The following is a 26,535-nucleotide window of genomic DNA, read 5'->3' on the forward strand; positions in this document are numbered from 1 at the left end:
AAGTAACATTAAACCATTGAATTTTTTTGCTTAGTTGGATTTTGGAAAGTTTTTTGCTTGACTAAGCGTTCAATATTAGGTCGAACAGACGATGTGGCAACTCTCAACTGCATACTAACATTTTCATACAACGCATAAAACATAATGAAGGCATAAAACAGCTTTAAGATGTCTTTTGTCTTTAGTGCGTGAGCGATTGTCAAATTGTTTTGCGGGCCGCACAAAATGCTTTGACGGGCCGCATGCGGGCCGCAGGTTCGTCACCTCTGGTCTACACTGATGCAATAACTATAACTAATAACATTCTGGACATCTGTCAACACTGAACTAATTAATTTTGAGTAATTTTGTCATTATATTCCTATCATGTAATCCCGTGTTGAACAGTTGCTATTAGTGTATTCCGTGAAGCTTTCAAAGTAGGTAGCAACCTTAAAAATGTTTTCAGTTGCCCCAAAAATTTGACAGGATTATTTTTTCAGGTATTGACACGATGCGAGAGGGTGCCCGATTTGAATTTCAAACTTTAAATTTTTCACCAATTTATGAATCACCCTATTGTATAGTATCCTATTTCAACTGTCAACTGTAGACCTTGCTGTTTGACTTGGCCTCTTCTACTCTGTTTATGACTGCCCGTTTAAAATTGAACATTTGTAAAATGTTTCCTTATTCAATTCATATCATTCAATTTTATTTGCAAAAAAGAGCAGTGCAAATTATGTGTTCTACCTTTATCTGAAAAGAGCGTAGAAGGCCTTTATTGCTAAAATTGTTGAACATCACTTGAACAAAATACATGCCACCCAACAGGTCTGTGATAAAATAGCAAAAATGAAGTTCTTTCCTTACCACTTAGACGTATAGAAGTTGTGGCCCATTTGACCCCACAGCTGATGGGGTCAAATGGGCCACAGCTACCCCAGCTTAGCACATTTTTTTATGTTTTTACAAGTTTTTAATTTTTCTGAAAAATGTTTTATTTCAGTGCTGAAAGGTGCCGTGTAATGCTCTGTGGTAAATATTTTTTTTTAAATTTCATTATAGGTTTTATGTGGCATTCAAAAAACTGAAAAAGTGTCCCGTTTGACCCCGCATGACCCTACTGTACTTCCTTACAAATGCGTTCACTCGTTTTATGTGAAAAAAAGTGAATTATTTCAAAATTGCAACACGGAAACTAGGTTGAAAAGTTTGTAAGCCACACAGCTAACACACCTTTACAAACCTGAGGTCTTGTCACTAAAGTTTACGATTTATTAACAGCATGCTTTTGTAGCTGTGTTTATTTTTTAGTGTATTTTTCTTCATTATTTTGTGATTAATCTTCAGGTGAAGTTTATTCAAAATTGTTACCATTACTTGGCAAAAACAAAAAAGCCAATTTTGCTGGCACTGACGAAGTGTGACGAGGCTGTTCCAGCATTTGTCAAAGAGGGATTCAAGTTTGCTGCGGAACCAGGTGGAAAAAGTAGTCGAAGCCTTCTCGTTATTGAAACGTCTGCATCAGAGAACATTAATGTCACATTAACGTTCATACAACTGGCTCAAATGATTGACAAGACAAGATCGAAATCTAAGGTTAGTGAATGATAGGTGTTGTATGACAGGATGTTGTTGTGCTCTGCAACTTCTGAATGCATGAAAGCTTCTGGTAGGGGTGAATAATTCAAAGCAACACGATACTCAGTTTGCCTTATAGTGTCTCAAAGTATGAATGATTGGATGGTGATGGTCATGAAAGAAAACTTGTACTGTCCAAAAGTGTCCATATCAGTGGTTTTTAATCGGGAAGACACGCCTCGTAAGTACTTAGTAGGGCTTCAACCACTTTTCATGAAGGTTGCGAGCTTTACAACGATATTTAATCTTTTTGCACTGATTTTAATGTCTTGAATTATTTTTGGTCATTTCTATTTTTTAATACTGGAAATCATAATAATAGTAGTAGCAATAAGCCAGTTTTAATCCGGTGATGTGCTGCAATCGCCTTTACACCTTCCCTCCTTCCAATTGTTTTTTTGTTCATTATCTCCTCCATATGTTCTTTCAAAATTCTTTCACGATCTTTCTCACTGAAACCAAGTCTTCCATCCATCTCTTCCTTTGATACATTGTCCACTATCCATGTCTTTCCCATCCCGCTTCAGAACCTTCATAAATTTGCATACCGTACTTTGTTGGATTTGGTCAATTCCTGTTCAGCTTCTTGATAGCTTTTGCAAGCATTTTTTTTGCCCGATTTTTCAATTGCTTGTTCTTGAGTTTAGTTTCTTTCTTCTGATCTATTTCTGCAGCAATCCTTGTACGCAACATTTTTCTCACCAATTACTTCCCTCACCTCTTCATTCCACCACCGTCCACCGTGTATTTCCTGGATTCATCCTGCCTTTTGTTTTCTCACAAATTCATCACAAGTTTGCAGAACTCCATTTTTGAAGGATCCTCATCAGGGTTGAGAAGAAAAACGTTTTTTTTTGGGGTATTATTTAAAAAAGATGCAAAAAAGGTAGATTCATGCTTATTTCACCTCAAACACTACTTTTTACCAATGAAGTGCCTCTCACTCACAGTACATTAGGGTGGGCCAAAAAAACCGACTTTGGAATTTCGTTCCAAAAAATTAAAAAAAGTTGCCATTTTCTATATGCTTAGCAATGGTAAAAAATTTTTTTTGATTAAAAAACTTTTAAGGGTTCCGCAAACGCCCCAAAGTGCCCCAGTTTTGTCAAATTTTGCAAAAAACGACATAAAACGCCAATAAGACCTTCTAAATTACCACCAATCTTCCTCATATTTGATACGCGTATGAAGCAACTGGATGCGCAGCATATTAAAAAAATTTGATGAACATGGCTCAAATACCTTGTGAGATATTCATGTGGAGAAGATGTTTGAATATTGAAAATTTCAACCACATGGTGATGCTGTAGTTTTATATTTACTTTAGTAACTGGCGACACACTGTAGCTAGCGACACATTCAAGGTATCAATGGGAAGGTAATTAGCAAGGTTAAGCAATCATGTATTAAACTTGGCCAAACTAATATTTGATGATGTCACTATGATGCAGGCCTCGAAATTTGTACTTTTTTCCGGCGGTCAAGCATGTCCTACCGGACTGGCCCTTTCAGAGGACATTTAATATCTCAACCGGACATATTTTTTGCTTGCAAATAAATCAGTGCGTTAATGACAGTCGTGTAATGACGCAATAAACACAATTGAAAACAACAATCCAAATTTCCTTATTACAAAAGCAACTACGATCATTTATTCGGTGGTTTTCGCGTTATATAATCGTTGTGCCAAGCGATTACTGCCGGCGCTGGGTCGTAAATCTCCATGTCAGGACTGTCCAGACAAATGCGCATTAGTGACTCAGTAGTGTAAGCCCTCAATAGTGTTAGTGTTAACTAACTAACACAATAGTGTTAGTCTAACACCCTCCCTTCTGTGCAGAAATTCTATTTCTATCAGTATCAGCGTGAATAAGGTCGCCACATTTGCCTAAGCACGTGCGGAACCCAGCTGAGACTTGCTTCTCTGTGACGTTTCTTTTTAACAAACGATCAATGTAACGCAATAATCCTCATTGTTAAAATTAGAATACATATTACATATCCTGCCGAAAAGTTCAGACAACTTTATGTCAAGGCAACATTGCAAGGCGTTGAAATGATTTAAAAATGGCTACTTTTGCCATCAGTTCGTTAACCACGCCACTCTAATGTGATCTTTAAAGCGATTGCCTGTACTATTATTGTTTCAGCTCCGTATTTGTTCGCGTTAAACAAACAATTGTAACAATTCAAATTTAAAATATATTTTTGCTGCATTAGCTCTATTTTTGTCAAGAATTTTGCGGCGGTCATTTATGACCGACCAATGAGTCGGCTTCGGCAGACATTCGAGGTCATTCCGGAGGTCATGACCGCCGGAATTTCGAGGCCTGATGATGTCATACTATTTAAAATTGCCTTTCTGCAATTAATCCAATAAAATGTATTCATCATATTCCCTCATGTCGCCAGTCAAAACTTAATTAATTGTGATTTCTATGTGCATGGTTCCATAGGCGCCGACTTTTTTATTTTTGCACGGGTGGCGGATAGCACAATGTGGCAACCTAAAAACTTTCAAACTGCATGTTTTTGTTTGATTTTTACTAAGCATGTTTTGTTGATGCAATTGTCTTTTTACATCTGATTTGTAGCTCGATAATTTACAAAGCAACTTTAAAACAAAGCACAGGAGGTATGTCGTGAATTTTATTGTTACGTTGCTGCTCTGACACTTAACATTTGGCAAAAGTATTTTTGCGAACAGCAGCTCTGTCAATCCAACTCAACTGGTCAAGTTGTAACCGTGAAGCTTCAGCTTGATAAACATTTAAAATTAGGATGTGGTTCAATCGCTGTTGTGTCATGGTAGATCGCAAGTAGGTTTTCATGCGCCTGAGTGCACTAAACGATCGCTCCGCCTCTCAGGTGGTGGAAGGCAACGATAAGTATATTTTCACCATCCAGACCAACGTTTGGAAGCATTAATGAAATTGTTTCATTGCTTGCAAATAGATCAAGCAGTTGCGACCTAGTTGCAAATCGGACAGAATGCTCTATCTTTGCTACTATCGTATTCTAGCCACGGGAATTCGCTCTCCCACGATTTTTGATAGCTTCTCCCTTCGGTTCTTCCACCTCCCTGATCGTGCTAACGCCTTTTGGCAGTGGCACACTTTCGTTTCGTTCAGGCGTTTGGTCACTTTCATGCTGGCTGAAATCCTGACTAGATGCAATAAAAAATGACTCAATGGAGGGCTGCAATTTTGAACGCTTTTTCAGTGGCATCTTTAAGCTGAATAAAACTGGAATGTCGGCAAAAACTTTTACTGGACGACTTTTCGTAATTTTTTTATGATGTAACAAGCAACTCCTATGTCGGACCAATAAATTCCCGCCTCACAGTTTGTCATGCATTGACACGCAATATTAAATACTGCATGAAGTAGATGACAGTACGCTCCAATTGAAATCGGAAAATAATTTAAAATGCAAAATCTTGAGTAATTGAAAAAGGTTGCTTTTTTTATTGGGAATTGGCAGGGGGTGTAGCTTTCCTCGAATAGAATCGTGTAAACGTGTAAATTTGCAGAATGTTAAAACTGCTACTTTACCAAGTGCACTTTTTAAATAAAACTCAAAAAGTTTCAAAAATTGCATTTTTTTAATGAAATTTGAAAATAGATATTCATTTAGGGGGTGGAGCTTTCAATCATCGAGATAATTTCATTTCCAAGTATTTTATAGCTGGCATAATTTATAGCGATATCATGGGCAGTTTAAAAATTTTCAAAGAAGATTTTTGAGGGAGGCAATGGAAAGATCGTATTTTATTGATTAATAAATCCCATTGTAAACCTAACAAATGTAACAATGACTTATGACTAGGGCAACCAAAAGTCAATAAAGTCAAAGTTTTTCTGCCTTGTTCAAAGTTTATAAAACGTCCATAAACTAAATTTCAGGCTGACACGAAGAGAGGTTTCAAAGTTATTAAGTAAAAATAAAGTCAAATTTCATGGTTAGGTCAAAAATTTCTTTCAACGAAGTTTTTCTTCTCTCTATTGATATTTTATTAAAGCTACACAGATACTGATTTTTTGTTGCAATTTCTGTTGTGCTATTTTGACGTAATGATCCATTTGTTGCAATTTCTGAATTAATAATCTTGCTTCGCCCACCACTGACGATTGAATATTAAGTAGGCTAGGCGTGGAAGGCAGGTAACGTGGTCTTTGTTCTTGGTTAGGTGAATGCTCAAACCAGTATACATTATACTGTTCATTGAATTTTAGCTTCCTGATATTCTCAAATCTGTCTTTAGCTAGAAGTATAGGCTAATACTGCAGAACTCTCTCAGTAATTTCGGGATATTTAAAACACACTCCATATTTATCTTTTGCAGTTTTTACAAGTATTCTTGTTTCGAGGGACTTTTATTACCTCTTCCGTTAGCTGTGGTGTCGTTGAGTCTTCCACATTTTTCTTTCATTTCATTACAAAAAAATATATACTTAGGCTACCTAACGGTTTGATTTCTAATATGCTTTGTGTTTCGCATTTGGGTTGCAAACGCATAGGCTAAAGTTATTTGTCAAAATTAGGTCAAAATTTGTAAATTATAAAGTCAAAATTTCAAGTTTTTAGGTCAAAAATTTGGTTGCCCTACTTATGACAAGTAACAAATAAAACGATCGTAACAACAACAACAAGGAAAAAACTTGTAGCCACGTGTTGCGTAATCTTCACGTAGCTTGCTTGATGTTACGCGAGTATCATGCTTGTGACAAAAACCATCATTTTCTTCGCAATACTGTATTGGTTCACCCAGGCCCGGATTTAGGGGGGGGCAGAGGGGGCAGGTGCCCTGGGCCCCCCGACTTTTGAAGGGCCCCCCTACGTGGAAAAATGTGATTTTTTCTTTCTTTCAGCCTTTGAAGTTTCTGCAAAATGCTGTGCAGTGCTGGATTGATGCTACTGTAGACGCAGAGGTGGTTTTTCGCGCCGCAGGCGCGAAAAAAAATTTTGCGGGGGGGGCCCCCCGATCTGAAAGTGCCCCGGGCCCCCCATCAGCTAAATCCGGTCCTGGGTTCACCTCTTGCTTTACGTGGACTTGAAGCGAAAACCAATGATCAAAAAAATATTTAAACGTCCATTCAAATTACATTTATTTGCAGTAAGTAATGTAACCTAAACGGGGTGGCTGCCACCTCACCACAGCAGTTACGGGGTGGCGTCCCATAAGTCGGCGCCAGTGCATGGTTCAATGATTACTGTAGAACATTGTAGAAGAATCACACCACCTTTCCTCGTTATGACGTCTGATAACGTCACAATGCTAGTTTTTATCCATGACCGTTTTTAACATTAGTTTTTTCGGTGCTTGATAAGCTTGCTGATCGGACGTATTTGAAGCCTGGGTTAGCAGTGGTTTTTGATTTCTATTGACTAAAGATTTCACGGCTCGCCTCGATTAGATAGTCTGGTAAAAGACTAGTCTATTTCTCTGTGCTGTTGCTGCTTCGACGTTGGGTGACCTTTCTATTTTCTCTGTGCTGACAATCTGCGTCGAGCTGACGTTTTGAATAAAGTACTGGGACGGTATCCAAGTTGGTTTTAATTTGAGAGTGCGTGAAAGAAACTGTCAGGGGATTGCAGGAGGCCAAGTTTACTGAATGCAATGCTGAAAGGGAAGTGCAGGATTGGCTGGTTTAATGTGTGGTGTTCCCGGTTATCATTCTGTATATTTTCTTCTGAAATATACCTCATGGACGTAGTTATCTTCATATTACCTGAAGTATTGAGAGGATGAGGTAGGATAAGGCTCAGCCAACCAAGCTAAAATCCTACAAATGATTAAGAATAAAAAGTATTTTGCAGATACATATGGATATATTAGGCCATTATTTGGGATTATCAACCTTATGATTTGAAAAGCTATTTTATGAAAAACATAGTATGTCTCGATCAACTACAAAACTATGGCTAATTGACGAATCACCTTTGCTAAATCTCAACGCTGGTGCTCATAGACATGGTTTTATTGGAAATTATCCTCTATGTGGGAAAGAAGTCTTGCTTCAGTTCCATGGTTATCACCCAATTAAGCAAGAAGAATCTAAAGGTACTTCCCCGAAATGAGAAGCAATAATTCTAGTTGTTGAAGATATTAAACAATGGTGGAAGAAAACAGGAATCGGTCTTAAAACCACAGATGCTATAACTTACATGGTCAAGAAGTTGACAGACCGGTTTGAAAATTTGAAAAAGTGCAAACACAGAGAAGGGAAAGAAAAAGAAAACAAAAAGAAATTTTTAGATGATCTGCAAGATACGCTATGGGTTGTTAAGAAAAACGTAGAAGACGATTTGAGAACGTCTACCAACCCTAAGAAAATGGAGGACTGGAATTATCTTGAAGCAATCCGGTGTAAAAATCGAAAAGCCACTTTAGGTTCTTTGGATATTCAAGAGCAAATAAAAATGAAAAGAAAGAAAACGAGACAAGATCAAGGTATAAAACGTAAACTTAAAGATGCTTTGGATACACCACTTCCGCAAGATTTGTTGCAATCTAGTACTTCTTCAGAAGAAAGTGGGGAAGATCTGGATTAAATCTATGTGGGGGATTTGTCGGCAAAAACAAGCAAGACAACGGAAACCAAGAAAAAGCAAGTTCTTACACCCCAAGTTTGCAGCCTGGCAGCCAAATATTCTTTGTCGAACAGGCAAGTGTTTGAAATGGTAGGTGCCGCGACAGCAGAAAATAGTCTTAATTACAAAATTCTCTCTGTAAATACTGTACGCCGAAAGCGGATGAAATTTTCTACTGAAGCAGAAAGAAATCTCTTAGCTAATGAACTTGCGGCAGCTACTGATTTTTTCACACTTCACTGGGACGGGAAAATATTCAAAGCTCTCACTCACTGTGCTGACAAGGAGGAGCGAGTGGCCGTGCTGCTAACCACTTCTGAGGGAGACGAGATATTACTCGGAATAATACCTGTGAAAAATGGATCTGCAGCTGAAGAGCACTCCCAAATTCTTATTCTGCTAATAAAAAAGGCCATAGAACTAAACAAAATAATCGCATGCGTATTTGACACTACCGCAGTTAATACTGGTGTAAAATTTGGCATTGTGAAACGCTTGGAAACTTCCTTATCTCATGCACTGTTGAAATTAGCTTGCCGGCATCATGTTTACGAATTGCTTTGTGGTGCAGCAAGTGAATCCGTCCTCGGAAAATTTACAACTGGAGATAAGAAGAAGACCACAGCACCTTATGAACCACTTTTTAAGAAGCTGTGTTCTGCTTGGAATGATATTAATACAGTCTCTCTCAGACTTCTCTTGTCCAAGTCGATGACTACCAATCTGTGTTGAAGTTTGCACGGTATGCTTTCACATCTTTGATCGGTTTTCTGTTTTTTTTGCATAGCCTACTAACCCAAAGTCAATTTCAGTTTCACTTTCACTGAAAGTCACTTTTCTTCTTTCCTCTTTCTTGAACTCGGTATTTGCAGCACACAGATCCTATTCGTCACAGAACTCAAGTAGTCGCCTTCCATTACGATTTCTTTTGCCCACCCCAAACCCTTTATGGACACCTTCAAACCCATCGATTTGTTTGCCAACGTGCCCATTAAAGTCCCCAAGACCCAATACAATTTCCGGATCACTTTTTGCGCTTCATTAATGGGCCATTTTGTCATAAAATCTTCCCTTTTCTGCATCAGATCTTCCGCTTTGTGTTGCATTTAAGCACAAACAACTTTCATCACTATTTGCTCAAACTCCATTGCCATTACTCTATTAGACCGAGAGCCTACGACAGAAGATTTCACCCCATAAGGTACAAAAGGTTTGACCCCTTGAAGTTACTGGGGTCAACCATGTCACTCACAAAAAGTATGGAAGATTGACCGCACCGGGTGGATCTGGACCCTAGAGCCCCCTAAAAAGCCCAAAAAGGGTTAATTTCACCCCATAAGGTACATGGACCAAACTTGGTGAAAACGAAGTTCTATGTCAGGACATCACAAAAATATCAAATCTAACAGTATTTTCGAGTGGAAAGGTGATGTAAGACCCCCCCAAAAGTGACCCCCCAGGGGGTTAATTGCACCCCATAAGGTACATGGACCAAAGTCGGTCAAAACGAAGTCTTATGTCAAGACATCACAAAAATATCAAATCTAACAATATTTTCGGGTGGAAAGGTGATGTAAGATGCCTTCAAAGTGACTTCCCTTAATGTGACCCCCTCGGAAGGTTTATTTCACCCCATAAGGTACATGGACCAAACTTGGTCAAAATGAAGTCTTATGTCAGGACATCACAAAAATATCAAATCTAACAATATTTTCGGGTGGAAAGGTGATGTAAGATGACTTCAAAGTGACTTCCCTCAATGTGACCCCCTCAGAAGGTGTATTTCACCCCATAAAGTACATGGACCAAACTTGGTCAAAACGAAGTCTTATGTCAGGACATCACAAAAATATCAAATCTAACAATAGTTTTGTTAGGAAAGATGATGTAAGACTCCCCCAAAGTGACCCCCAGGGGATTAATTGCACCCCATAAGGTAGGCTACATGGACTAAAGTAGGTTAAATCGAAGTCTTATTTCACGGCATAACAAAAATATCAAATCTAACAATATTTTCGGGTGGAAAGGTGATGTAAGATGTCATCAAAGAGACCCCCAGAGGGTTTATTTTACCATAGAGTACATGGACCAAACGTGGTCAAAACAAAGTCTTATAGGACACCACAAAATATCAAATCTAACAATACTCTCAGTTGGGAAGGTGATAGACCTACCCAAAAGTGAATCTCCTTCTGGTTTAATTTACTTCATCCCTTACTCGAACCAACCTTGGTGTAACGGAAGTGCTATGCCAGGACAGTACGAATGGATTAAATTTAAAAATATTTTTATGTAGGTTTTGGTGAAATACATTCACAAGCTGTCCCATGATGCATGAAATGGAACTATAGCCTACTTTACAATAAGTTTTTGTATAAATCATATTTAGCCAATCGAAAAAAGGCAACAGGACATGACAATACATGGCTTTGTAACACCAAAAACAGAAAGTACATAACAAGCATATAGGCTACAGTAGCCAGAAAATTGATCCAAGATCTTGATACGACCACTAAATGTTGACTTAATCGAACAACTGACTATCCAAATCAAAACGTTTCGAAATGAATCATTTGGAACGTTAATTCAGGCAGTAATGAACATTTTCCAGCTGCTACAATAAATAACCCAATAAACCCAATGTAGTAAATTTTTGTTTAATGCCATTTGCTTCATGTCTCCAATCAGTTGTTGTAACTGTTCATTCATAAACAGAGATTGTTTGTGTAAATGTAAATAGTCGTTTCTTTATTCTTCACTGTCACTGCTGTCGCTTTCACTTTCTTCGTCTTATTCTTCAGATTCATACAATTCTCCTGTTATATACAGAGAAATAAAGACTGTACGAAACATTTGCTATTATGCACTAACAGTAGCGTATTTAGGGGGGAGGATAAGGGGCGATGGCCTCCCCCTAATGATCAGGTAAAAAAAAATCATAAATTTTGCAAAAAAAAAGTTGTAGCGCAAGACATAATTGCTTGAATGATTCATCCTGCGCAACTGTGTCACAAGACCTAAGGGGCGATAATAGGCTTTTTCACCAACTTTTTGGCAAGACTTGCTCAGTTTTTGGCGAAGAAATCCGAATGCCGCGGAGAGCATCTAGACAACAACATTAACCTAACATTCCAGCTGAAACTGCTGAGATCTATTTCAAACAAACAGTTTTTCTTCCTTTTCTTCACAATTGCATGGCATAAATTCACGAGAGATTCAATGAGCACTGCTCGCTAGCTTTTAAAGTCAGCACATGATATATCTGCCTTCATTGATTCATGAAGATGAGGACTGCCCGATCGACGAGATTTTCGACTTCTACCATGCCTACCATGAAATGCTGGATGTTGAACCAAGCAATTGCTTTGCAGCTACTATTAAATTACGAAGAGCGAATCGGCTTGCAATTTCTGTGGATAAAAGGCATGCGACTCTTGTGGATGCGTGTCAAGCTGTTGAATAACTCGGCAATTATCCATAAATTACTTCGAATCTTTGCTACGCTTCCAGTTACAACTGCCTCCAATGAGCGATGTTTCAGTTCACTAAAGTACCTGCAAAATTATTAACGCACGACCATGACCGAGCCACGTTTGGATGGTCTACTAGCTCAGATGTATTTAAACAAGGATATTATACTCGAGTATGATGCAGTCATTGATATATTTGCCAAGCGCAGCCATCGCATTAAACTGTAAATTGTCATTGCGAATCGCCGAGAATGTTCAAAAGGTGTTCGAGGTCGGAAGGCCTAACTTATTGTTTATGTTCTGAAGTGTTTGATATCTTTTGTTGGTTCATTGATTGGAACAGTAACTTACTTCTGCGGATTCGCTCTTGATTTTGGACCCCCTCCCCTCCTATCTGATGGCTTCAGCTAACCCTCTCCCCCCATTCTGACGCATGATATGACATTTTGGTATAGCCTACTCCACCTATTTAAAGGATCAAACAAGTCTAATTTTTACCCAAGTAGAAAAATTTTGAAACAATTAACAACCATTTTCACCAAATTTGAGTTTTCCATGTACTTCCGTTGAGACTACCCCTATTGGCCTCCAGCCGCTATGCGGCTGACTGACACAATGTCTTGGCCCCCCTCCTAACAAACTTTCTAAATACGCCACTGCCACTACAGGTATGCGTAACATACAATAATAATTTTATTATCTTTTACAGACGTCTATTTTTCTTCGAACAATGCAACATTGCAACTTACTATTTACTGCAAAAGTTCAACATTTATTAGTTATTTAGTGCACCCAGGCATTTTTCTCAAGATTGCAGAAATTATTGGTTACAGGTTCCTAAAACGAAACTATACAGCCAGTTATTGGCTAATGTTTACAGTAAGAAAGTAAATGACGGATAGACCAGGAGAAAGTTTTATATTTATAAAGGGTAACCCAAGCGAAATCCAATGCTGTTTACCTTTTTCTTGACTTTTCTGGATGAGATCAGATTCCACGCAGATACATCTAAAGATGAAGGTGAAGCTTTACCTTCAAACCACACCACTTTATAACAACCTCCTTCTTCTTTCCAGCCATACTCTAGCAGCGATGTTGCTGCTTGTTCACTTCTAGTTGAAGATAACCACCGTCTTGTGATGAGATGTGTGCGCCTTGTCTTCTGGAGAAGTACTCGTGAACAAAGTGGTAGAGTACTATACTATCTACAGTAGCTTCTGGTATGCATGATATCCTTTCATTTTCTTTTTTGGGTTTGTAGCTGTCTAAAACGATTTGTAAACGGACTTCTTTGACATAATTAATTTTCTTGTTTTTGCACATGTTACACACAAAGTTCTCTATTGCGATGATAGTGTCTTCACTAATTTCTTTGTCTTGTCCGAGTTGGCTAAAAGCTGCCTAATGGGTAAAAAGCTGCCATAATTGGCTAAAAGCTGCCTTCGCCCTTTATGGGGTGAAATAAACCTTGCGAAGGGGTCACATTAAGGGAAGTCACTTTGAAGGCATCTTACATCACCTTTCCACCCGAAAATATTGTTAGATTTGATATTTTTGTTATGCCGTGAAATAAGACTTCGATTTAACCTACTTTAGTCCATGTAGCCTACCTTATGGGGTGCAATTAATCCCCTGGGGGTCACTTTGGGGGAGTCTTACATCATCTTTCCTAACAAAACTATTATTAGATTTGATATTTTTGTGATGTCCTGACATAAGACTTCATTTTGACCAAGTTTTGTCCATGTACTTTATGGGGTGAAATACACCTTCTGAGGGGGTCACATTGAGGGAAGTCACTTTGAAGTCATCTTACATCACCTTTCCACCCGAAAATATTGTTAGATTTGATATTTTTGTGATGTCCTGACATAAGACTTCGTTTTGACCAAGTTTGGTCCATGTACCTTATGGGGTGAAATTAACCCCCTGGGGGGTCACTTTTAGGGGGGTCTTACATCACCTTTCCACCCGAAAATACTGTTAGATTTGATATTTTTGTGATGTCTTGACATAGAACTTCGTTTTCACCAAGTTTGGTCCATGTACCTTATGGGGTGAAATTAACCCCCTTTTTGGGCTTTTTAGGGGGCTCTAGGGTCCAGATCCACCCGGTGCGGTCAATCTTCCATACTTTTTGTGAGTGACATGGTTGACCCCAGTAACTTCAAGGGGTCAAACCTTTTGTACCTTATGGGGTGAAATCTTCTGTCGTAGGCTCCCAGACTATATCACTCTGTTTACGAACCTCAATTTTTTTTTAGAAAGCTCTTCACACTAAAATCCTGTTTTGTTTTTTTTTCGCTGAGACTTTTCGGTCATTTGTCCGAACTAGCTTGAAAAAATTCGGTCATTTTTTATTTATTTCGGTCATTTTTTCTGAGGAAAATATTTCCTTTAAGTAACTGATACAAACCTAAATTTGCACTTTCTGGCTAGCTACAACATTAAGTTTCACTAAGAAACGTATAGTTTTTTTTTTTTCGGACATTTTGACCGAATTGACTGTAATTTTTTTCCGACATTTTGCTAAAAAATCGGTCAATGACGGAAAAAAAAACCCAGACTAAAATCCCAACTCCTCCAGTACTCCTGTCCCAATTTCATTACCCTACCACCACAACTTGTATCTCATTCCTTTGACACCTGAAAACTGGGCTCCTTTGCAACTCCATCGAAGTCCCTGTAAACAGCAAGCATCTACCTTCCTCTTTCTCAGCTAGCTTTTCACTCACCTCAGTAGTCAGTACCTCTACAACGTAATAAGCTTTGCACATTCAGACTTCCTAATTGTGCCCTTGAATTCTTGACAGCATGTCAAGGTAGGGCTATATATACAGACGGAGCTTGGAAGTGGAGGGGACGCAGGAAAGGGGTGGAGGGGACACAGAACATGTAATCATTGTTAAAGAGAGGCATATCAAAAAAGGGTTGAGAGTCACTGGTCTGTGTGCAATGTGCATGGTGCATAATTTCATTTTTAAACAACAAAACTAATGTAATATGTATTGTGATAGACTTGCACAAAGCTTGTGTATTTGTATATATTACCTTCATTGCACAAATGCACATGTGCTCTAGCTTACTAGTAAAATGATTGGAACGCTTGGTTAATCTATTCAAAAAATTAAGAGCCCAAAACGTAGATACTAAAGTTATGTTCAGTAAACAATTTTTTCGAAAACTGCACTGTCTTCATCTTCAGTGGTATAAATGTAAGTAATCTCTGGTGCCATATAGGTTTTAATCGAATTACGGTTGACGTTACAAGGACTAATCAACAAGCTAATAATATGAGTGCAAAAACGTCAAGTTTTTATGAAACGTTTTTACTTTATCCTTCATGTAAAAAGATGTCCATAGATAACATGTCTAAATTAACTGGCAAAAATGGTCTTTATTAACACAGAGGTGGATTTTAAAAACTTTGATGAAACAATTTTTGAAAGTCTTATTTTAATATTGTATCCTTTGTCATATTACACATTCTAATGTTTTTTTTAAAGTTTTTGGCAGCCGATTGTAGCATCGAATAGACAGCGATAGACACGTGTTTCGCCCATGAGGCTGGGCTCATCAGTATCGCACCGTATTCTTGCCACTTGAGTAATCGACCGCCGCTTTACCAGTCAGTTTAACTCTTATCTTTGTGGAAAGAAAGAGCCAACAAAACCAGCAGGTGCCTGGGGTAGGTCAATGTGAAGGTCAATACAATCGGCTGCCAAAAACTTAAACGTTTATTGGAGGTCTCAATGGCTAGCGTGGAAGCTACACCGTTCTGGTTAGCGAAGCGTTACTGCTGCTCGCTGTGCTAGTGAGTAATCAGCCTTGTGCTGATAGCCGGGAAGAATGCCTTTCTTCACGTTTTTTTTTTTATTATTACTATCGAAAAAGTCTACTAGTGATTAGTGAAGTTTTAGATGATGTATGTCCATTGTCCAGCTTATCTTACCACTGTGATATTGTCAATAGATTATCTCCTTTGAAGACGCGGCTCATATGAGAAAGGACATATTGAAAGATGCAAAAGAACAACTTGAGAGTTTATTGGAAAGTGAAGTGACCGACTACCATGAGACATGGCAGGTCGTTAGGCGCATGTTGGAAAATAAAACGCAGTATCTGCATTACGTTGAACTGGAAGGTTTGTTGATATCAATAGTTTTCATCCTTTTATGTGTACTATGCAGTAACAATTAATATAATAGGGTTAGGAACAGGGTTGTAAAAAAAACCTCTTTTTTAATAAAACCAAGCCGCCTGGGCTTTAGGAAATAAAACGGCTTTTAAGTTAAAAGCTGTGTTTTGTGGACAATAATGTGTTTATCACGTAAAATTAGCAGAAACAATTTTTTTGTAAAATTTGTTTGTTGGTTTAAGAATAAGTTCACTATTATTATGTGATATGTACATCCATGTGAAAAATCATACTCATTATGCTCATATGAAAAATCATATTCTCGTTGCTAAGCCTGCTAAGTGTAACAAGAATTTGTTTTTATTTCAATTTTTTGTAGCAATAGTTGCAACAAAATGAATGCTAGAAAAGGTAACAATTCCGATAAACACCCAAACTTTGGAGTAGTTATTTGATTACCTAGTTGTTGAAAATTCAACTTTTAAGAATCTTGAGAAAATGCTTTGTTCTGGGCTTCTGGCACAGGTGTTGCTGTTGTTACAAGTTTTTTGTTAAAGGGATACTAAAGGAAAAACCTGACTTGGCGATTTTCCATGTTCTTTCTGTTTAACATGCTACCATAAAACGATTTTCAATAAAATTTTGCCCCATTGCGGTCTGACCACCATTGCGCGCGTGCTTTTGTCATAGCTTTCAAAACGAGATTGGGCTTGAGCAGCAAAGCGTGCGACTGTACAGTCTGCGTCACTAGAGACTAGCAATCAGCTGATCTCGCAATAATTGTTACTGCGGGCAATTTGACTGTAGGCTATGTATGTATGTACATCAAAACATCAGATTTCAACATCAAAACATCAGACAGTTTGCTAAAAACATCAGATGTGGTAACGTGGCTTTTGTTATTGCTCTCTTTTGTGACGTATTTTCGAGCAGTGTTTGCATTTTTGGTTATTTTGAAAATAAATGAAACATTGGACTTTGGGCCTTGCCAGCGCCATTGAAAACAATTTTCTTTTGGGTAATTTTTCTTGAATGTTTAGTTTACTCATTTTAATGCTTAATTCCCGTTAGAAATTTTCATTTAGTAGGCCTTTAAACAGCTTTGAAGTTTTCTCAAATTGAAGCAGAATTCTTCATCTGGCAACACTAGTTTGATAAACCCAGCCACGTCCTTAAAAAAATGAGTTTTTTATAAAATAAAAAAACAAAAATAACTCGCTCGGGTAGCTGACGGAGTGACAGGGTATTACAACCCTGGTTGAGAAACAACACGACATGCAAGCAATAGATTTTCGAGTCTGCTACTATTCGGCGAGTCCGATTCGGCGAGAGCCTTTTTCGACGAGTGCCCTATTCGGTGAGTTTTTGAAATTTTTGAAAGGAAATTATCGGGTACCGTAGCCTAATTATAATTGTCGTTTTTACATCGTTTTAACATCGCTAAACGTTGAAATCGTACAGAAAAAAATAGAAAATTATTGGGTATCGTAGCCTATTTATCATTGCCGTTTTTACATCGTTTCAACGTCGTTAAACGTTGAAATCGTGCAGAGAAAATAGAAATAAAATGTTTGAACAATTAAATGAAAATTCGTCATGTCAGTTCAGTTGAGTTGTTTTTATTTCTGACCATCATATGAAAAACAATACACGTCAACATAGCAAAGGTAGAAGCGACAAAACGCAAACGTTAAAACGTGCTTGAATTCGTCATGTCAGTTCAGTTGTTTTTCTTTCTGATCATGATATCAAAAACAATACACGTCAACATAGCAAACGTGTAGAAAAAGGTAGAAGCGACAAAACGCCAACGTTAAAACGTGCTTGTGACCGAAGTAAGTTATTGAGTTGAAAGAAATTTGGCACGGTCGCAACACCTTCAGAAAAATTTAAGATATGAAGGGAAAATAAAAAAAAGAAAATGTTACAAAAAAAAAAATCATGTTAATGTCTATAAGTTAGTACTTTTGAATAGTTATTGGATCAACAAATGTGTGGCCTACAGCTTGGATTGAAAGGAAATTATCGGGTACCGTAGCCTAGTTATCCCTACCAGCAAAAATTTGTTCCAAGAACCCAGTTAGCTTAACAGTTCATTTTTACATTGTAGTAACAGAATGAAAAGGCTAACCAAACGTGTGGCCTATCGTTTTAACGTCGCTAAACGTTGAAATCGTGTAGAAATAAGAACTTTGATGACTAGGATACGTTGAAACTGAGAAACATTCACAGAAGCCCTTCGATACGTTGCATTTTTAAGATTATGCATTTTTAAGATAATGTATTCAGACGTTGAATCATTGTACAAATGAACTGTTAGGCTAAATGGGTTCTTGAAACAAATGGAAGGGCTTCTGTGAATGTTTCCCAGTTTCAACGTATCCTAGTCAGCAAAGTTCTCTTTTCTACACAATTTCAACGTTTAGCGACGTTAAAACGATGTAAGAACGGCAATTTTTGCTGGTCGGGATAACTAGGTTATGGTACCCGATAATTTCCTTTCAATCCAAGCTGTAGGCCACACATTTGTTGATCCATACTAATCATTTTAATTATTCAAAAGTACTAACTTATAGATATAAACATGATTTTTTTTTTGTAACATTTTCTTTTTTTATTTTCCCTTCATATCTTAAATTTTTCTGAAGGTGTTGCAACCGTGCCAAATTTCTTTCAACTCAATAACTTACTTTGGTCACAAGCACGTTTTAACGTTCGCGTTTTGTCGCTACTACCTTAAAAGCAACTGAACTGACATGACGAATTTTAATTTAATAGTTCAAGCATTTTATTTTTATTATTTTCTGCACGTTTAGCGATGTTAAAACGATGTGAAAACAGTTAGGCTACGGTACCCGATAATTAATTCCCTTTCAAATATAAAATTTCAAAAACTCGCCAAATAGGGCACTCGCCGAAAAAGGCTCTCGCCGAATCGGACTAGCGGAATCGGACTCGCCGAAACGGGCCATTCCGAGATTTTCAACCAGTGATTTGCTTGGGCATTGTGTTTTTCGTTTTTATTTTACAGTATGTTTTTTGTAATATAAATTTGTTTTCTTAGGCAAGAATGCGGCTTCCAAGATATTTCGTAAGCACGTCAACCGTCTGCGAGATGAATATCGTTTGAACCTTCAGAATGAATATTTCCGCTTCTTCCCTCGAGCCTTGAAAATGATCTTGTCTGATCTGTCTTGTGTTCACGGAACGTGGAGTGAAACTCTCCAAGCTATGACTTCTAACCCAGAGTTCAGCAAGTAAGGACATGACTTTACATTATGGAAAACACATCAATTTGGCCCGATTAAATGGATGCTTCCTTTGTCGTGGGAAATTTAAGAGAAGCATAGATTTCAGATCTGGAATAACCACTCTGATTTTAAAGCGAGTACTCGATTCAGCATGCTTTACATTGGTCATGAAAGACAGTGACCAAGCCTAGGGTAAACATAATCGATTAGAATGTAAATTTATATTTGCCATTTAGCATCGCTTGTTTTATTCGTTATCAGTAGTTTTTGCTGCAAAGTAATTTTAAATCGTTCGCAACCATGTTGCTAGTTTTCACAGTGATTTTAAAATTGTATTCAATTGTTGTACACATCAACAATAATTTAAACCATTTCATATGTTCTTGATCATGAGATGATACAAACAATCATTACAATCTATAAATTAGTCCAAGTAAAATATCGTTTTTCTCATTAATAAGTGGAATTAGGCTTACCAAAATGTGCATGCTCCTTTACATTATTTGTTTTAAGTTTACGCATTTCGAAAGTGATCGCCAGGTCATTTTTTCATTGTGTTTATTGGAAATATTTTGCATATTGGCGCACGATCAGTTAGGAAAGTTTTGATTTCCAGCTGAATAATCTTGGCGTTTTAACTTTAAGAAAACCATGCATTTATTTTTCACCTATTTTTGTTTTGCTATGCAGTTGGATTGTGCCGTTAGAAGATCTTGATAACGGAGGTGGGAACCTTCCTTGGTATGAAAATCCTCACATGGAGTCGCTGGAGGATCGCCGCATTCCTTCCGAACTCATGCAAACCGCTGATGCTGAGCGTTATTTTCTGTTTCACAAGCAAGAATTGGAAACAAGGCAACAATACTCGGAAATGAAAAAAAATTTTCGAGAAATGTTGTCACAATCTGACGAGGTTAGTGTACTTGTTAAGGTCGTTTCTATGTTTGCTTCAAGTGCTCAGTGCTACTAATTTAAATGGTTAACCTTTTTTGCACTTGACTTTATTTAATTATGTAGCTTCAACTAACAAGTGACGTTCGTCAGTCAACGTTCGGTAAGACTGGAACCTTAAACTAGAAAGTTTGGTAAACGTGTTGTAGAATTTAAGCGGACGTTTATCTATACCACGGGTCGGCAACCTTTAGCATTTAAAGAGCCATTTGGTCTCGTCTCCATCAAACTAAAACCTGCTCGGATCCGCACCATCTAACTGACTGCTTACAGCAAAAACCTAACGCTTACAGGAAGGCGTTTTGTTCGAGTTATTCGGCCGCACCCTGTAGAACTGATTTGTAGTTACCATTCCAACAGCTGTCAACTTTTAACATGACTGGGAAACACAACTAATCGGTTCATGGTCAGATTTAAACATAGACAAATTCTTTTAATGATTTATTTCACGCAGTTAATATGATTTCTGCTCCTGAACTTCAGTGCATAGCGCATCCGCGTGAGCCAGAGCGCAGAGATAAAAGAGCCGCATGCGGCTCTGGAGCCGCAGGTTGCCGACCGCTGATCTATACACTGGACTTAGACGTTTGAAATTTTCACTTGCATTTGAACTCCTTTTGTTGCACCCACGTCCATAAACCAAAAAGCTGTCTTACAAGTGCTTTGTTGTTGCACGCCAAAATTTGATTTATATGCTTATTTGCACTTTAGTTTATCGAGTAAAGTGATATTATTTTGAGTTTATTGTAGCTGCTCTGTGTTCACACTCGCATTGCACTTGTGAAACAAGACGGAGAAAAATTATTACTACTAGTTTAATATGCGATGTAAATTCAGACCAGTGTTCAATATAAAAGGTTCAGAAAAGGTGTTCCGCTCTGCTACAATATTGCGAAAAGCGGCTTCACGGTGGTGGCTTGTGTTGCCAGACTGATCACTTTGATTTGATATTTAAATTGGTACACGACCTTATGCTGCCATTGCTGCGTGACCTGAATGCCTTCATTCAACATATGTTTTTAAATTAAAATTACTCATACCTCAAGGTTATGCTCAAGGTGCAAAAATTCTTATGTAGGACGCGTTCTTCAAATTGAAAAGTGTTATATTTTGCAATGACTTGAAAGGGGGCCTTCTTAGTCTAGCACGCCTGATTGCTCTGGCAACATCATGTCATTAATTTATGATAACGTTCCCCCTTCATGTAGCAATCAGGTTCGAATTAGTTTTTTTTGTCTGTGCTTGGCTTCGAAGATGACTGTGAAGCTGATCCTTGCAATAAACCCTGTGCGGCAGATCCGGCATTAGTAGGATGGTTGGATGGAGTGTTTTCTCAAGAGTTGGGTTTTCGTTTTGTAAATTATGTACAGCATAGATTGTTTCTTCGCTGATTTTGCACCGATGAATTGAGTATGCACGGTTCTACCTATTATATAAAGGCATAATGTTATTATTGCATTATATATACGGTATTATACTATTATTTGTATTAACAATAATATTGTAATACCCAATGTCAAGTTAATAAAATAAAATTATTATATACCCTTTTTTCAGAACGTTTCTTGTCTAGTGACACATTGGACAGCAAATATAGCGTAACTTGGTCTCTGTCATATGGTTTTCTTGAATCTACCAGGTTATACGCCCCCTTGTAGACGTACTAAATAAAGAATATGTTTGAGGTTTTTAAGTTAATTATGTCTTTCCTACGATTTTGGTGGTCTTCATTTGCCTTCTCTCCTAATCTCCTATGTACTTCACGTATTTGAACGTTTGAAGGTGCGAATGATTTTTGCTACTTGTAAATCGTGCTTATTTTCTGGCACTGTCGTGATGCAGTCAATGCGGTGTCAAAAGTGAGTTTGCATACATGGAGTTTGTTTCCAGTAAGAGGATGGAACGTTGTTGGTGAGAACTAGCTTTTGGGTGTTGTGTTAGTCTCATGATTTTTAAGCAGGACGAGATAACGATTGAACGACTACCTGTTCTCAGCCTCCTGTGGGTGGTTTTATGACTTCTGATCTCAGAAGCATGGCGGAGTAAGAATTTGTTTAAAGCTGAGGAGAGTTGTGAGGACTTCAGCCTCAACCCTTGTGGCGGCGGCGTATGAGTAGATCTTCCCAGGCTAGATTGGAAGGCAAGAAATCATCAGCCACTCAACAGTTTAACAGTCTCTTCGTCCAGGACCCTCAGACCATGTGCACCGTGTGGAGGCCTGTGGGTTAGGCAGTGGTGGATGACATGGTCTGCGGTCTGTTCAGTTGCACCACACTGGCATTCTTGTCATAACACTCACTCACACCCTTGTCACAAGCTTTAAGATCCATGGCAAGATGCCGTTGCCACAAGTAAATTACATGTCTCGCACATCACTTATTTTTCGCTTAACTTCCGATCACTGACGAAAACAATCCAAAGTCCTTGGAGATTTAATTACTAAAAATTTTATAAGGCTAAGTGGCTGACATAGTGACATAGGTAAAATAATATTGAGAGGTGTTGATGCGTTTAACCACAGATTTGCTGTGAAATAAGTTATTACCGTACTTAGAATCATTTCACTATTTTCCTTATAATTTCTGGTAGAATTACTTGGACAATATCTGGGGTAAACAAAAACTGCAACTATTGCTTTGAGCTAGCACTTATGTCGGATGCTCTGATGTCCCGTTGTCAGAGTTGCACCTTATCAATGCAACAGTTTCTTGTTTACTAGCACTTGTTTGAATGGAAAAAGCATTCCTAGTTTAAGAATAAACGTATCAATAGTATAAACGTATCTCAGCCTTGTGCTGATAGCCGGGAAGAACGCTCCTTTCTTCACAAATGCATCAATGTTATAAGAAAACTGTTTTTTTTTTAAAGAAAAAATTACATTTTTATGCCCACTATGAGGTTTATGCGTGACATTTGCGGCCAGTTTGTTTCAAAACTATAGAATACGTTGTGACTTTGTTATGATCAATGATTTTTTTAATTTATTTTCTAGACACAATCGAAATTTTTCAAACCTTTTATTAATTTTTGAAAAACGTTTTCTTGTTCTACTTCTATATACTGTATAATATATAAATCACAGCTTCCTGCACATTCGCACAGGCACATTTTTGAACAGTCCCATTTTTATAGGTTGATTGCAAAATTGTTGAATGAATGGGGTACTCTTCTGGTACCGACTACAAATTTATGCCCCGTCTTGTATTGACCGGAGTTCTGTCATACCAAAATCTGTTTACATTTAACTGTTTATTCAGAATCCAGATTCTTCTTTTGTAAAGTCTTCATCTGTTTTTCCTCGTCATACCTTAAAGGTTTTATCGACGCTGTTCTGGCGAGCGACGTGCTAAGCTTGTACAGTTGTTATCTTTTCTCTTTTTCCAACCAAAGGTTCTGGGTGAAATGCAAGCAGTTATTGGATTGTCTTATATTTGTCTTAAAAAATTGTAGCATCTACCAGTTATTGGTTGCTAGCTACATGAGACACAAATATTTTATTTGTGTCTGTCATCATTTGTGTATGCTTAACTTTTTCAGGGCGAGCAGGACAGGATATTTCAATGTCATTATTATTCAAAAACATATGAAAATCAATATTGTTGTTTGTTAGCTCATAACATCACTACCAAGTACCAACATGATAATTATAATTTTATTTTTGACGAGAATATTTCTGTTATTCCAAACGCTGCTATAGCTTCATCTGTTGGTAGCAATGGCTTTTGATATCGTAGTTTTGTTAAAATAACTGTTTTGTGTGTAACAAACATGTTAGTGCTCAAGGGTTGCTGATTGTTAGAATTTCAGCTAATTTCATATTTATTTTTGCTTTGTTGGAAATTAGTGAAGCAATCAATGCAACATTGGAAAGGTATGTTGTGAATGTTTGCTTTTGTTTTTGCCTGTTTTTTTTTCATTTATGAATATTTTTTTATTATTTTTTTTACAGAACGATAACTTTACAATGCACATAAGTCGGGGTGTGTCTACTCTGGCCCGTGTGATTGAATAGTTTTATTTGGTATCTGATTTCATTTTGTTTGCGTTTTTGTTTTAATACTGAATGCTTGTTGAAAGGTTTGGTGGTGATGCTTTTAATTTTCTTTAATGCACTGTTATATCTCTTATTGTATGTTTGGTATCACATTGAGTTCATTTCACTTTGCAATACATTCAATTTTCAATCTAATCATGAACTGGCTGGAGAGTTATTCTACGTTCATATGATGTAAATAGTGAATGACATATAGAAACATGATTTTGCTCCAGTTCATTCAACCCCGCGCTATTTCCTTCATGACATGTTTTGCCAGAGTGGTTGTTTCGATTTGATCGATAAGAGGTGAGGTTCTAACGGCAAACGTTCACTTTAGCAACATGCCCTTATACAAACTGAGATCGGCGCACGACGTTAAAAGCGGCGTATCTGTGAACTGCAACTATTTACAATAACTGTAGAAAATAACAGTTGGCAAACACTTAGTGATGCCAGTTTATAACAAATACATTCTCAATTCTTTGTCTTGTGAGGTATCTGCACTTTCCCGAAACAGTTGATGATTTCATGAGAAATGTGTAAGCCCTCAATGCAATATTTAGCAGCCAGAGTCCAAGCAAGTGAATATATTGTCACTACCATGGTAGTGCTATTTTTCTTACAAATGGTGCATATACCATCTACTTTCAGTTTTACTGAAATCTTTGATGTCTCAGCCGTTTGGATCAAGTGTCTCAATTGTTTCTGTCATTGTATCGGATATAATCGTTTGAACATAAACTATTTGATTGGTTTCTCTTTTGTCACAACTTCTCATTATAAATTTTTCTTTTTTTTCTTGGTTTGTAATCTTCTCCATGGTTATTTTTAATGCGGTAATGGATCTGATCATGAAAATAAAATCTTTGGTGACATGCGGGTCTCCCATCATGAGTCAAATGTTGCACTAATATTTTTTCACTGTTTTGTTTTGACAAACGCACTACATAAACAAAGCAGTTGTTGTGACTGAAAAAAGTCGCGTGTGGTGAGCGAATGCGTTCTGTTCAAATTAGAATGATGCACTGTTTGAATGTGTTAAACATGAATCTGAGTTGATAAGTTCCATACTGCTTTACCACGTTTTGTAGAGTTTTAAAATTTGATGTACTTATTTTTGGTTAATTCATTTACATGGCTTGGTGTACTGTAGATTTAACTATTGTTTGTTATGCTTTTACTTTATTCTTAACCCTAACAAGTAGGGATGGCGCAACGGATGAGACGTTGGCTTTCCAAATATGCAAGCCTGGTTTGACCCCGGCTTTAGCTGGATGTTGAAAACACCAATCACCTCTACCAAGGGCGTAATAAATTGGGTGGACATAATTGCTGCAGAAAAGGCGGCCGAGAGTAAGGAACTGGCCACCTTACTCTCCTTAGTGCCAAAGGCTTAGTACAATGAGAACATTGTCTTCTCATACCCGACACTTGCATCAAGTATGGGACCACCTTTACCTTTAACAAGTAGGAAGGTCTAACGGATGGGATTACTAGAAGCAAATGAACTAGCAGCTGTGCACATAACATGGTGGCCTACAAGGAGAAGATAGTTCGTGTCATAAAAATTCAAAAATGAAGTCCTTGAACTTGTGTAATAGAACTACTCCATGCTTTGAAGGAAAGCTCCACACTTTCACCAGCGGGCGCACTGGTTGTTGTGACAAGAGATTTCCGAAACTTCAACAATGTTTTCAAGGATAATGCTACAATACCTCTCCTCTTCCATCTAAATTTCCAACACGGGCTTCACCTTTGCTTGGAAATACTTTCTATCTACCTCGAATGCAAAGAATTTTTTTGCTCTAAGTTTTAATTTCAACTATTCTGAAGCTCAATTTTATCTAGTTTACAGGGATCTTCTTTTTTGATAATTGTCATTCTAACTTAGCTTTCATTTCTAATAGTACCGGTATACCAGGTGTAGATTCACGGTTATTTCTTATCACAGTAATTTACTTTTGCATGGCTCAGGTAACCCCGGGTCGTGAATGGGGTCACGTAGCAAAGTTCTTTAAGCACGATTCCATCGCTGAGATCACAGAAGCAGAATTGTCTACGATCTATGATCAGTTTCAGGTGAGAATCTCGCCGCATTTTCAAATGCTGTGACCTGTTTGCCATAAAAGTACAACTTAATAATTGTAAGTGTTCACTGTTCAGTGAAGTGCAAACCACGTGTCGTACAGCTTTAGGAGGGTAAGCGGACAGTGCTGTTGCCTTACATGCCAAGCTTGCAATTTCAGGCTGAGATTATTGAAAAAGCAAAGGAGAATTTTCAAGAGCTTCTTTATGAAAAATCTGAAATATTTGTGACAAGCAACAATGCAACTCATATGGACATTCATGACGCACTGAAAAGCGATCCGAGGTTAGAATGACTTAACTGTTTGCGTGTGTTACTCCCAGTTAGTGAGTAAGTCAGTTGTGCTTTGTTAAGTAACTTGTGTAGTGCGATTTCAAGGTGTGTAA

The 26,535-nt window shown here is 37.7% G+C and overlaps 1 protein-coding gene across 1 annotated transcript in view; it reads left to right on the forward strand.

The window, feature by feature from the left end:
* LOC145769602 (rho GTPase-activating protein 5-like) overlaps nucleotides 1-26,535 on the forward strand; it is a 67,129-nt gene that overhangs the window by 13,144 nt on the left and 27,450 nt on the right. Inside the window, exons 5-10 of the mRNA XM_082581270.1 lie at nucleotides 1,333-1,581; nucleotides 15,660-15,831; nucleotides 18,890-19,082; nucleotides 19,767-19,989; nucleotides 26,038-26,142; nucleotides 26,310-26,434. Of these exons, the coding sequence (XP_082437396.1) occupies nucleotides 1,333-1,581; nucleotides 15,660-15,831; nucleotides 18,890-19,082; nucleotides 19,767-19,989; nucleotides 26,038-26,142; nucleotides 26,310-26,434 (1,067 nt within the window). The remainder of the gene's footprint in view (nucleotides 1-1,332; nucleotides 1,582-15,659; nucleotides 15,832-18,889; nucleotides 19,083-19,766; nucleotides 19,990-26,037; nucleotides 26,143-26,309; nucleotides 26,435-26,535) is intronic.

This window comes from Aplidium turbinatum, chromosome 1, assembly GCF_918807975.1.
Source record: "Aplidium turbinatum chromosome 1, kaAplTurb1.1, whole genome shotgun sequence".
Classification (NCBI taxonomy): Eukaryota; Metazoa; Chordata; class Ascidiacea; order Aplousobranchia; family Polyclinidae; genus Aplidium; species Aplidium turbinatum.